This window comes from Saxophila tyrrhenica (genome assembly GCF_035928015.1).
Source record: "Saxophila tyrrhenica strain CCFEE 5935 chromosome Unknown scaffold_17, whole genome shotgun sequence".
NCBI classification, from domain to species: domain Eukaryota; kingdom Fungi; phylum Ascomycota; class Dothideomycetes; order Mycosphaerellales; family Extremaceae; genus Saxophila; species Saxophila tyrrhenica.
In genome coordinates, this window is record NW_027041749.1 from 244,163 (window position 1) to 256,969 (window position 12,807).

At 56.0% G+C, this 12,807-nt stretch overlaps 5 protein-coding genes across 5 annotated transcripts; 2 read left to right on the top strand and 3 right to left on the bottom strand.

Annotated features, from left to right (window-relative positions):
* Positions 1-231: 231 nt before the first annotated feature.
* Positions 232-926, top strand: LTR77_009251 (uncharacterized protein; the record flags this gene model as incomplete). Its single annotated transcript, XM_064806479.1, has 2 exons — positions 232-798; positions 879-926. The coding sequence occupies 2 exons, from the start codon at positions 232-234 to the stop codon at positions 924-926; spliced, it is 615 nt and encodes a 204-aa protein (XP_064655296.1).
* A 211-nt stretch (positions 927-1,137) lies between these two features.
* On the bottom strand, positions 1,138-2,265 carry PPH1 (Serine/threonine-protein phosphatase PP2A catalytic subunit; the record flags this gene model as incomplete). Its single annotated transcript, XM_064806480.1, has 3 exons — positions 1,138-1,210; positions 1,266-1,338; positions 1,398-2,265. The coding sequence occupies 3 exons, from the start codon at positions 2,263-2,265 to the stop codon at positions 1,138-1,140; spliced, it is 1,014 nt and encodes a 337-aa protein (XP_064655297.1).
* Positions 2,266-4,391: 2,126 nt separating this feature from the next.
* On the bottom strand, positions 4,392-7,906 carry LTR77_009253 (uncharacterized protein; the record flags this gene model as incomplete). Its single annotated transcript, XM_064806481.1, has 2 exons — positions 4,392-7,435; positions 7,489-7,906. 2 exons carry the CDS (start codon positions 7,904-7,906, stop codon positions 4,392-4,394), a joined length of 3,462 nt encoding a protein of 1,153 aa, XP_064655298.1.
* Positions 7,907-8,233: 327 nt separating this feature from the next.
* On the bottom strand, positions 8,234-9,923 carry LTR77_009254 (uncharacterized protein; the record flags this gene model as incomplete). The annotated part of the gene is made up of 3 exons (XM_064806482.1): positions 8,234-9,334; positions 9,385-9,717; positions 9,774-9,923. The coding sequence occupies 3 exons, from the start codon at positions 9,921-9,923 to the stop codon at positions 8,234-8,236; spliced, it is 1,584 nt and encodes a 527-aa protein (XP_064655299.1).
* Positions 9,924-11,393: 1,470 nt separating this feature from the next.
* LTR77_009255 (uncharacterized protein) lies at positions 11,394-12,710 on the top strand (the record flags this gene model as incomplete). Its single annotated transcript, XM_064806483.1, has 3 exons — positions 11,394-11,669; positions 11,721-11,954; positions 12,030-12,710. 3 exons carry the CDS (start codon positions 11,394-11,396, stop codon positions 12,708-12,710), a joined length of 1,191 nt encoding a protein of 396 aa, XP_064655300.1.
* Positions 12,711-12,807: the final 97 nt, after the last annotated feature.

Here is a 12,807-nt window from a genome sequence, read left to right on the forward strand (position 1 = left end):
CCTGGTATTGAATTCAGGAGCAAAACAAGACGGCACCTGGAAAGATTCAATTTTCGAGACTCTCGGGGGCAGGTTGTTCCGCTCCGGCCAGAACGCGTGCTGCTTAACGCGTTCCAAGTCACTCAGTCTTAAGAGGTATACAGCATTTCCAGCAAGACTTTCCAACACAACAACTCATAGAGCACATTCTACCACCCTCATTCCTCCCATCCACAGCACCACACCACCACCATGCTAGCCATTCAACCCCCCACCCCCCCTTCCAATCCCTCGAAAACACGCAAACTAACACCCAACCTCCTCCCCTGCGCAATAAAACACTCAGGTCCCATCTCCATCCACCCGCGCTACTGGGCGCCTACCACCTCTATCACAACCTACGCCAGCGCCAACGGCGTCAACAAACCGGGGCAGAAAACATCAACCTCCTACTTCCGCGGCCGGAAGCTACTGGGCAGCCATGTGCCCCTCCCGTCCGGGTATCATGGGCTCGTGCTCAGCAAAACCGAACGTGTGTTGCCAGTCTCTCTAGCGAACGACGCACGCGCTGGTGCCGTAGGCCATGCTGAACTCAGTATCGTGGAGAAGCTGAGGCGGATGGAAGGCGAGATACCGCCCACGTCAGCCGACGACGAAGACGATGACGATAAGGGTGGATTAGACGAGCCGCTGGAGGTCAAAATCCTGGAGGAGCAGGCACGGTTTGAGGAGGTGGTGGTCTGGGGACACGAGACGCCGGTCGGGGAGGAGGATGAGTTTGTGCGGGGGTTGGGGGAATGGCTTGGGTTTGCTGGGGCGGTGAGTACACTTCCCCTCTATCATACGGAGCCGCGGGGCGATGGGAAAGTAGAAGGTGGGATGGGCTGACGAGGGAACAGATACACGCATACGATGACGAGCCAAAGCAAGGCAAGGCAGCGACTTGAGCCAGAGAAACGGGATGAGGTGGTGTGAAGATGCACAGCATTACTTTCCCCCGCCAAAACGAGCCAAAATTCTGCCGGTCTAGTACAGCAAGCAATGCCTGCCGCTGCTCTATCAGAAATGTCGTGCCAGCAATGCCATGCCAAAGACACCAGCCAACAGCAGTCCGCCTTGTAGCCGCACAGCCGCAGACCGATGGAGTGAAAGGGGAGACTACAAGAAGTAGTCCGGTGTGCGGCGGGAGACCATGGGCTCGCCGGCGCGGGGGCAGGGGTCGAATTGGAGGCTGGGAGGTGAGGTGTTAGCAGATGGCGTTTTAGGAAGTGAGGGGGGAGACGTACAAGGTGTACTTGAGGTGCTCGTCTATTTCCATGATGGCGGCTTGGTTGCCACATCTGTAGCAGTAGTTGGGCGCTGTACACACCACATTAGCAAGCAACCCCCACACCTCCATGGTTGACGTCTGGTCTCACCCGAAAAGATCGTCACGACATTCCGATCCTGACTCCAGTTATACCCCTCCATCACCAACTGATGCGCCCTCGCCACCAGCGTCAACCCATTGTTATGATTAAACGCCTCACTGATATCCTGCCCGAAAGTATACCCAGCTCCTCGCGGCGAGATCCCCCATCCACACCGATCATCCGGGTCACTCCACAGCAAATCACACATCGGCCCCTCATGCGGCACCTCCTGAATCCGATCGAGCGCACGGATATTATCCAGCGTGTCGATGCTCGGGCTCAGCCCACCGTGCAGACAGAAGATCTGGTTATCGATCAGCGCCGTCAGGGGCAGGTAGTCGAACAAGTCGGTGAAGAATTTCCACACGTTGGCGTTGCCGTACTTGCGCAGGCACTCGTCGTAGAAGCCGTAGACCTGCGTGATCTGCCGGGACTCGTGGTTGCCGCGCAGGATGGTGATGCGGGAGGGGTAGCGGATTTTCAGCGCGACGAGCAGCGTCACCGTCTCGACGGAGAAGTAGCCGCGGTCCACGTAGTCGCCCATGAAGAGGTAGTTGGTGTCCGGGTTCGGGCCGCCGATCTTGAAGAGTTCCATGAGGTCGTGGAATTGGCCGTGGATGTCGCCGCAGACCGTGACGGGGCATTTGACGGGCTGCACGTTGGATTCTTCTTGCAGCACTTCGCGGGCTTTTTCGCACAGGCGGCGCACTTCTTCTTCAGAGAGCTGTTTGCATTGCATGAGGCTGTCGATCCAGCTGTCGAGGAGGGGGGTGGTGGGTGGTTCGGTAGAGGAGCCGAGGGTGTGTTCGACTTTGCCGGCGTCTTCCATGGCGGTGTCGCCGCCGGCGGGCTGCCTGAGTGCGGCAGCCTCCATGTCAGAGGGCGCAGTGGGGACGGGGAGGAGGTTGAGGTGCTTCGGTGGGTGGGGTCAGTGTTTTGCGGTTGGTGTTGTGAGGTTGGTGACGAAGGAGGTGGTTTTGTTGTTGAGGGCGGAGGGTGTGTCAGAGGGCTCGGTTGGAGTGGTGGTGGGTTCTTGGGTATCGGAGTCGAAGTTCGAGGCGGGTCTGGACTTTGTATTGTCGCAGTGAGGTGCGTGTTGTCTTGTTTCGACCTCAGACGTTTATTTTAGGTTGGTACGTCAAGCTTGCGGCTGCCCTGAGCACAGGGCACATTTGGTATACGGGAGGGAGCAGCCGCGCGCTAGTGCGACGAGGCTTCTTGGACAGCCCGCGACCTCTTGCCTACAAGACGATGACTTACAAGTAGGCTCCCAGCAGTTGAGCCTGTCTACTACTAAAAGCCAAGTAGGCCGTATGCTGAAGGCTGAACTGGCCATTGATTGTCCTACACAGGCCTGGAAGGATTATTGACAAGTCGACCAATGTAGGCCATGACATCGACTCACAGTGTACGAACAGCACGACAAGATAGGCGGTGCAGGCTCTCGACAGCAGGCAAGGACGTCTCTGTGAATATTCTCCTACTGTTCACCAGCTCGTCGCTCAAACCTACTGGACGAAAACACTGGAAGGCAGGAATCTTGATGATGGCGAAAGGGCTAATGGAAAGATAGTCCATAGTATGCCAACGTACTATATGCTTCCGGCTTCCATTCCTGGTGCTCAGTCTACCCAACAGACGCCAATACCACCGAGGATTAATCAGGACGCGAACGGCTTTGCATGGGAGCCTCGCAGCAGCTCCTGTGCGCCTCGTCGGTTGCCGACAGTTACAGTCTGTCCAAGGCACCCTACGCCATACGATCCTGCACTGTTATCCAAAGGATTCCATACCTCCCCAAAATCACCGCTCGGCTGGAAGGTACCAGTGTAATGGTCGAAGCTCGGAGCCCAGTAATGCTGTCCTTCTCCAGCACCGCAGTTGATGTTAAGCGTGATGCCGACAAGGTTTGAAACTTCATGAGTACTGGAGAAAGAGATACTGGCGCCTATAGTAAAGACCTCGAAGGAATCTGCGCTGGCCTCAAACGACGTTTCGACCGTCGTCGAGAAGCACTCTTCGTTGGTGACCTGGTACGAACTGCCGCCCGGGAAGGGAACCTCCCATGTTCGATTGGCTGCCTGGTTTTCAGACGTTGTGATCGGGTTCCTCCACTAAGTACTGGTTGTCCTGAGATGCGGCTAAGGATTAGCATGAGCTCTCCATGAGTTGACCCAACGACTTACTCCTTGTTCCTGTCGCTTTGCCTTCGACGAAGGTTTGTACTGTCGAGCGCAACCCCAGCTTCCTCTACCTCTACACCGACAACACCTGCAGCAACTACGAAGGCGTCGCCGGCACCACCTCCGCCGGCATCACACCATCTGTGCATCCAGTCTCTCCGGCGGCGGCTCGTCCAGGCCCAAAGGGTGCAATATGAAAGTCACCACCTGGGCGAGCAAGGACTATACTGGACGTGTTAACGCGCAGTTCATGGTGAACGATTTGATATGCGAGCCGAAGACGGCGTTGCGGTATGGGAGTGCTGTTGTGCAGGGTGTTTGATTTGGGCTGCATTGTCAGTCGTTATCTCAGCTAGAAGCTCGTCACAGCAATACAGCAGTATAAGTTATCGACACGCATTCATTCGTTCGTTCGACGATGCCGGATGACAAGTAGAATTTCTCGCAAGCTCGATTTCGTTGTGAGGCTGAGGTATAGCCGGTCAGGCCTAGATCTGTTGACAGTGAGGTATGCCACACGTCCGACATACATGTCTTAATTACCAACCGCAAGCACCTCAAGGCAGCCTTTGTGCAACCAGGCGCCGAGACGCAGATACAGAAGATTTGTACAGTGGTACAGTCGCAGGGACAGGATGGGATGAGGCAAAGCGCCAGAATCAAAGCGGTCAAATTTCAGAGCCAGTACTGAAAAGGTATCGTATCACCCAGCAGCAGCCTGCTCAAGCACAGAAGCGAAACAAGAATCGGCCTCGACAATCTCGAAATGAAAATGCACCCAGCATCTCTCAAAACCTCTACTCTTTCCCATTATCGCTCACCCAGCTCTCCCTTTCCCCTTCCCACCAGCCTCACCCACCTTCCCTTCGAGCGCCGGATACTCGCCCTGCTGCCCAGCAGCCTCTGCGTCCTGTCGACTCTGCTCCTCGGCCAGACTAAGCTGAATCGCAAAATCTAAGTCCCCTACTTCGTCTGCTTTACTCGAGCCCGCAGCAAGCGGCGGCGAAGACTTCGGCGATTGGCGAGCTGAACCAGACTTCTTGCCTTTGGGTTTCGCCTGCTTCATCGGAATCTCGAAAGCAGGTGCACTGCCAGGGGAAGAGGCCAGACTTTGGCGAATGGCTTCGGCCATATCTGCATCGAGCTCATCGTCCGTCTTGGGAGTGGACTGGACAGGAGAGGTGCTGTTGGTTGGCGTGACTTTGCCAGTGGCAGAGGTGCTGCTGACTGCTGTACTGGGGTCGGAGGAGCGCCGAAGAGTTTCCTGCTCGAGGGATTCCTGGCTTAGCAAAGCGGCGTAGGCAAGCATCTCTTCTTCGCTGCCATCAAGAAGCTGAGTGCCGAAGCGACCAGCGAAGCGCTGCGATTGCTTCTTCTTCTCCTGCTTCTCGCGATCGAGCTCGAAGCGCTCGTTGGCGATGTAGTCTTTCAGGTTGCTGCGGGTGGCGCCGGAAAAACGCTCGCCGCCGTTGTTGCTGCCTCGCTCTGAGCGACGGAGACGGCGCTTGTTCGACTTGTACTGGTCGGCGGCAGAGGAGCTGTAGGACCAGTAGCGCAGATGGGTACCGAGAGAGACCATGCCGCGAAGCACAGTCGGGTCGGGATCAAGGCAAATTGCGCCGGCCGCAAACAGATTGATGCCAACACCCTGTGGAGAGGCTTGAGCTTGCACGAGCCTGCGTCGAGCGCGAGATGAGAAGCGGGAGTTGAGCGTCCGAACAGGCTGCATGTTCGAGGCGAGTAGATCCCAGGCCTGCACCAGACCGTCATTGCCACCGTGAACGAGGTACAAGGCAGAAAGACCCAGGCACGAAATCTGAGGCGAGTCCGTGTAGATGATGCGGACTGGCTCGACAGTGTTCGCGGTATCCCCGGACCTCGCCACCGGCGCCCGCATGTTCCAGATCACAACACTCCCAGTCGCAGTGCCAGCAGCAAAGAGACGAGCGCGCTGGCCTGGCATGTCGGCGGGGCTGGCGAAAGACTCCGTGGGCGAAAGTGGCGTGAGCGAGGGCGAAGACGCAGTTGATCGACCAGTAAAGCTTAGCAACGGATCTTCAGATATTGTTTGCGTCGCAAAAGTGGAGAAGTCGATGCTTGTAGCCAGGATCTCTACGCCTTTGAGGTCGCCGAAGCTCATGTGAGATGTCCGCCATTCTTCGACCATAGGCCTTGGGGTGAGGGAACCAGCGAGGTCTTCTTGAGAAAGCGACTCTTCCAGGCCATCGAATGAGAATGACTGTAACGGAGCAGTTACTGGAGACCCTCCACCAAACATTGACGGCGGTGTAGATGACTGCGTGCTGCCAGTGGTCAGTGGTGGCGTTGAAGCGGCATCGTAGCCTGACCGCTCCTGGAAACGGCAACGAGAGTATCGCTTGACGGCTGCGGTGCTGTCCTCTTCCAGACCACAGTCGAAGACCACGACATTCTCGCCAGCGTTGTTATTGTCATCACCGGCGAAGTCCACTACCATCCGGCGTCGCATGTCCCAGCCATGGCACAGCTTCTGGAAATCTCTCGGTTTCCGAGCGGCGAACGCCTCGATTTCGCGAGTCTCGGCCTGGATTTGCTCCTTGCTCAAGCACATGCCGTTCCAGGATGTGCGAGGCGAATAGCTTCCATCGACAGAAGACTCCGCATATGGGTCTGGCTTTGCAGTGCGACGGCTTGGCTCAACAACGTTCCAGTAGACGCTTCGTCCAGTGAGCCAAGCGTAGCGCTCAATACCTTCGTCGTCAAGCTTGGTGCCACGCTCGATCGGCGGTCTCTTCGGGAACTTGGTGAGGTAGAAGACCTCGCCGAGAGCGTCGAGAACCACTGCCCAGGTGCGGTTCTGAGCATAGCGCTTGATGCTGTACTCATTGTCGACGGCGATGGCGATTAGCGGAACGCCGGGGCTGAGGACCCACCGAGCAGTCATCTCGCCGCGTGCAAAGCGCTGGTCGCGATTGCTGGTGGTTGAAGTCCCCAGACTGTATGCAGTAAGAACACCCAGTGAAGAGCCAGAGAGCATGCCGACAAGGCCATCGCTGACAGAGGGTATGGCGGCAGACTTGGCCATCCAGATCGCAGTCATGGCCTCAGTTGTAGACGAGATCCGGGGTATGCCGAGGTCGGGCGTGGACATTGCAGAAGAGAAGAGTAAGAAACGACCACGCATTTCCTCGGTGGAGCGATAGTAGACCATGCCACCGGGAGAACCTTCGCCGTGTACCATGCCGTACGCCTGGCTGACGTCCATGACATTTGGCACACCAACGACCTCGCCAGGTCCAAGACCATACTGAGCATCACCAGGAAAGCGCTCCGAGAATTGAAGAAAGAGCTGTGGGTCAGACAGACCCCAATGGTCGACCTTGGCGGCTGTCGGGTCACTGCTAGTCGCGGTACCTTGATCGTCAGCTCCGTGGATGAAGCGCGGCGGACGTTTGTTCAGCCCATTGCCAAAAGTGGCGTGTAGATGATTGATAGTCGTGAAGAGCTGCGAGTTGTACATGACGATGGGCACAGCTGTGTGAGCATGGCCTGCGCGTGCAGAGCTCGGAGATGCGATGGCTTGGACCGGTTTACCACGAACCAGGGAGCGCAGTAGGCGGGTACGCACAATGTACTCGCTCCGCCAGGAAGCAAGCGCAGTCAAACGCGTAAAAGCGCGTCTCTCTGAGCGGACCACGGCCTGCTTCTCGTGGTCGTCATCGTCGGCCCAAAGATTCAGCGACTCAGAGCCTGGGAAATAATGCGCGAACGCGCTTCTCCATGCTTGAGGTCCGATGACCAGATCGTGAAAGCGCTTCGAGACCAAGGAGACAGAAGTGAGATCGGATGGAGTCAAGTGAGCTAAGGCATGTATCAAGACCTCTGCGTCAATGTCAGCCAAGTCACCATGAGATCTAATTTGCTCAAAAGCATACCGTTCGGCAACTCCAGCACAGGCGACCTTGTGTCACTAGGACTTCTAGCCTTCTTCAAGACCTCGAATCCAGGTCCCTCTTTCTTTCTAACCGGTGGCGTAGAGGCGTTCTCATACTCTGTAATCCTGTTGTATCCAATACTATTCGATGGCGGCGAGGGCGTGCGATCCGGGCTCAGTCTTCTGGCCGTCTCAGCACGCCCGCCGCCGTCCTGCAGTGAAGCGGCAAGCGCGGCGTCTGCGGCGATCTGCTCTTCCGCGCTGAGTGCAGGTGTCCCCGACCCTGCTCCAACATCGTCTGCTGGAGTCGCGGGGACTGCTGCGTTGTGCTCGCGTCCATGTTGGGTGGGGATGGTTGTGTCGTCGTCGTTGCTGCTTTCTGTGGGCTTTGGGAGTACCGCAGAAGGCTCTGGTTGCATATAACGGCTGGTGGTGAGATGTAGGTGGTGTTCAACTGAGCCAGAGTCTCCTGGGTCAGTCTAAGCGCTTGCGAGCGGTAGTGTGAGTGGTGTGGTGTTGGTGTTGGAGGAAGAAAAGGAGATGAGGTCGTGACGTGTAATCTTGGAGTAGAGTGCCAAGACGAGAAGTGGATGGAGATATCGCGGGCTTAACAGATGTCACTGAAAATGCATGTGATTGAGAGAGTTGGTAACGGTGACCTCTCTGACTTGCCCAAATGTGCAATGAGTGGTACGCATCCCCTATGTACAAGTATATCCCATCGGCTCGAATGACAGAAAATCCATCTAATCCAACTTCCTCACATACTCCACCGGCCCATCGTACTTCTTCCGTCCCCAAACGATGTAGTAGAACATACTAAAGAGAATAACCCCACCCCAGACCACCACAGCCCAGTTCATATCCGCCGGAAGCGGGTCAGGGAACAGTGGGAAGAAGCAGAAGATCAAAACGACAACCATCCAGCCCAAAGCAATCAGATTGACGAGCAAACCAAAAGTCTTCCCCATGTTGAATCTCGATGGCAGAAGTTGCTGTCCAGTGATCTTCCGCCACGTCACGATGGCAATCGTAACGATGTACGAGAGCGTAAGAGTGCCGGTGCCGAGGGAGGTGATGATGCTGAACGCCAGAGCGCTGCCGATGTTGATGAGCGACAGCAATACGGCAACGCCAAAGATGACCAGGATAGCGTTGACAGGTACATCCCAGCCTGGACGTACTTTGGCGATCCAAGATGAGAAGGGCATAGCGCCGTCGCGGGCGAAGGCGAAGAGCTGTCGACTGCTGCCGGCGGTGATTGTGATAGCGGTAAAGAAGCTGAGGATGATGATGATAGCTGTCATTGCGTTGGCGGCCGCGTAGGAACCCGTGGAGTTGTAGAACAGCTGAATGAACGGATAGCCAGTCGGCGAGTCGAGGACCGAAGGGTCGCCCATGGTGTAGCAAAAGGTGATGCACATGATGAACATCAGGCCGCCGTTGATAGTTGTGGCCCAGGTCAAGATCCGAGGCAGGGTATAGGATGCATCTTGAAGCTCTTCTGCCATGTGTGCGGCAGCGTCTGCTCCGAGCAGGGGAGCTACACTAGCCACTGTTCCGACCATGCAAGACAAGCCGGTGGTGGGCCAGCCAGGGGTGTTGGAGAAAGTTGTCCAGACGTCGTGCGAGTTTGCGGTCGGCGAGAGCACCCACAGAGGAATCAAGATGCCGAAGAAGCCGCAAATGTGGAGGGCAAGGGCACAGCCTTCGACGAGGTGAAGCCGCTGGGCAAGAAATGTGTTGAAGAGGACACACAGCACCAGTAGGAGGATTTGCATTAGGGTCCCGTGCCATCTTTGCGGAACGTACGTGTCCGGGTGGTTCAGAATGATAAGACCTTGTATCTGCGCAAGGTCAGTTCTGCCGAGCAGGTACCTTTGAATGGCAATCATACCTCAGTAGCCGCAAGATAGCTCGCAAACGCAACGCCCACCTGCCAGCCCAACACGCCGAGCCAGCCAACCTGGTAGCTCAGGAACTTCTGACAGCTCCGGGGCGAAAATTCTGAAACCCAATGGTATTGACCGCCAGAGGTCGGAGCCATGCTGCCCTGCTCGCCGAGCGATGCGTAGACGCAGATGAAGCCGAGCCAAGTAGCCAAGTTCGTGTAGAGCAGGCCAGCAGTACCGCCGTTCAACAGGCCGAGAGGCGCGGTAGCAAGAATGACTTCCCACGAGGCCATAAGAATGACACTGAAGCCGAACATGGTCGTAAATCGAAAGTTTCGCTGTACATCATCGAGTCAGCCTTTGAAGGTTGGAACGTGTAGGCGTCTAATCGTACCCTCAGTTGTTGAGGCTTGTTCATGCGTATCATGTCTCTCTGATCCGTCGCCGTCGACTTGTACACATCGTGCATCTCGTGGGCATCCTGCTCGTACATGATGTCGCCGCCCGTGTGCGAGACATTGGGGGATTTGTCGTAGAGCGCCATGATGAAGTTCGAAACCACGCAGAAACGAAAGACGAAAAATCCAGACCCTCTGAGCGTACAGAAGTGGTACAGCAGAAGGAAAGGAGCTTGTGAAAGATACAGTACTGCACTCTTTAGGGCAACGGGCAAAGGAAATTCATGCTTGCCGGACAGCTGCCAGCCTGGAGCTCGACCCCAGCCATGGCCATATCGGATGAGGGACTAAGGAGAAGCGAGCTCTCTTTCCCTTGCAGCGTCGGCAGATTTCCTGCGCAATGGTTGGAAGCCCATTTCTCCGGACTCGACGATCGAGACCAACAACCCCCGGATAGTGCTCGCACATCCGCCCTGCCGCTCCCTTGAAGCCGGCTCCCACGCGAACATGCTTGTGCGCCATGCTTGTGCGTGCATGGCCTGCCCTAGATTCGCGGGGGTGCTGTGCCTCACGAGCTCGTGCTTGGGCGTTTTCCAGCTCGGTTCCTGGCGTTGTTGCGCGCTCCATGCCGGCATTTTCGAGCTCACGTCTGGCGGTATCATGATCATTCTGGTGGCTTGTCTCTCCTGCTCCCCGTTGACCTCGATGTCCTGCAACTCGAGAGCATGCGCACGGTTTAGCCGGTGCTGCAGCGATAGATGAAGCCACGTCCGAGCGTGGTTGGTGGTTGGATTCCTTGCTCAACTGGAGACACTAGACTAGCCGGGTTTAAGGGACAACTAAATCTCTTCCCCGAAAGTCAGACGCCAGGTTGCAAGCGAGGTGAACCTGCATTTCTGGACTTCATCTCGTCCTTGCTATTGGTGAACAACCTCTTACCCTTACCGACACGAAAGTACCTCAATATTTGACACGGACGCGGCTTGTGAGGTCGCATGCGTGACTGTGCCTGGCATGGATACTGGTTTTACTGTTCGGATAATATTTCATACACTGCGCCGAACGAGGTACAGCAGACAGCCATGCAATGTCCCCGGATGCCAGGCCGGGATGCCGAATAGCCAGAAAGGCATAACGAGGCAAGCAGAGCAAGGCAACGAGAGCAGGGTGATAGCTTTCCTCACCGTCAAAGTAGTAAGTCTCAGCCCCTTGGTGGAAAATTGAAGCTTGCCTTCCCAAACATGTGACGGAAAATATCCTGGCGACCATCGGGCCCAGATGCAAAACGCGATCCGCTTCCCCGGCAGTTCACAGCCAGTGCCCAGCGAGTGAGATCTCCTCAGTCTCGCCAGGTTCTATGCACAACGCCCTGTGGCTTGAAGCTAGCAGATTTGATGGCGCAGGACGGGGATTTGGTACCTGATTGTCAGAGGACTTTCCTTTGCGGCGTGGACAAAGTTCGAGCACAAGGAGGTGTTCGCGTAGATGGCTGAGTGTGGTTGCTGCAGTGTTGAGGATGAGGTTATGGCTGGCCAGCCTGGCCCTTGGGGGGTACAACATGCATGCTCGTCCAACACGATTGATGTCTGGACTCTTGTTGCTCTTTGAATGTGAACATGTCTACATTTAATAAACCATTCGCTTCATCCTCTCCAACGGATCACCGAAGCGCGATATGGGTGTCAACCCTGCTGTGCTTGACATTCGTCGCCTTGGGCGTTGCAGCGAGGGTATGGACACGTTTAAGAGCCTTTGGAAGCGATGACTATGTCATTGTTGGCGCATTTGTCGTTGCTCTCGTGGAGTTCTGCACTGTTATTGGGGGCTTGACACATGGTCTTGGACGATCAACGGGCGAGCTGTCTTCGGATAGCGTAGCATCGGCGGGACAGGTGCGCTCATAACTTGTGAATGACTTCTTGATGCAAGCTGATTGATACCAGGTGTTTCTGGCCTCAGAAGCAATCTTCGTCGTTACGATCTATGTCATCAAGCACTCCGTGGTCTGCACCGTTGAGCGACTGCTCGCCCCTGATCAGAAGCTCCAACGGATGGCATGTTGGGTTTTCCACGGTGTGCTTGTCGTGTGCTTGATTGCATCTCTGCTCGTGGTTGCGGTTGATTGCTCAGCGATCGACCTCCTGACGCGCAGCAGATTCGACTCTTGTCCGAGCCAGGTATGTCCTATCACACACTCGGACGAAGTATGATCACAGAAAGGATTTAAATGGCTGAAATGTGACTGCCAACAGACACCTCGCTGGATCGCCATAGCCACCATCGACAGCACTCTCGAAGTCGCCGTCTTCATCGCCTTCACAATCTTCATCTCCACCCTCCAACTCCAACCCAAGCTCAAAATCACCGTCACCCTCCTCCTAGCCTTCCGACTCGGCTGCATCGCCTTCGCCGCCCTCCACGCACATCACATCGCTGCCTTCGATACCCGCTCCAACACACAGGACAGCGGTCTCGCAGTCGTCGGATCCGTCGTCTGGCAGCAGCTGAACCTAGGCTACTCGCTTCTGTCCGCGCTCCTGATAGCGTTGAAATCCTTCCTCGCCTCCTTCGAGACGAATCACGGCTGGGGCGAACACGAGACTTTCAAAGCGACGTCTGCTGGCCAAAGCGGGAATGCTAGGGACGCGAGCGCTCTTTCGTACGGGATGAAACCGCTCTCCAAAAGCGGGAAGAAGGGTAGTGTGCTCCGTTCTTGGGGCTCGCGCAATGATGACTCAGGGGAGAAGTTGGATAGAAATCGGGCGGGCAAGACGGGGTATAAGGCGAATGTGGAAGCGAGGGGAAAGGAGGAGCGGGATGATGGGAGTGTGGGGTCAGGCAGAAGTGGGATCAGCCAGCATCCGATTATTAGGTATGAGCAGAGGTTTGAGGTGACGAGTGAGAGCAAGTCGGGGCAGGAGGCGCAGGTGTGAGGGGTGGGCTGGTAGTTGCGGTGGGTATGACTTGACGAGGGATGGGACAAAAGCTCGTAGCATGTAAGATATACTTCGACAGTCAGCGTTCACCAGA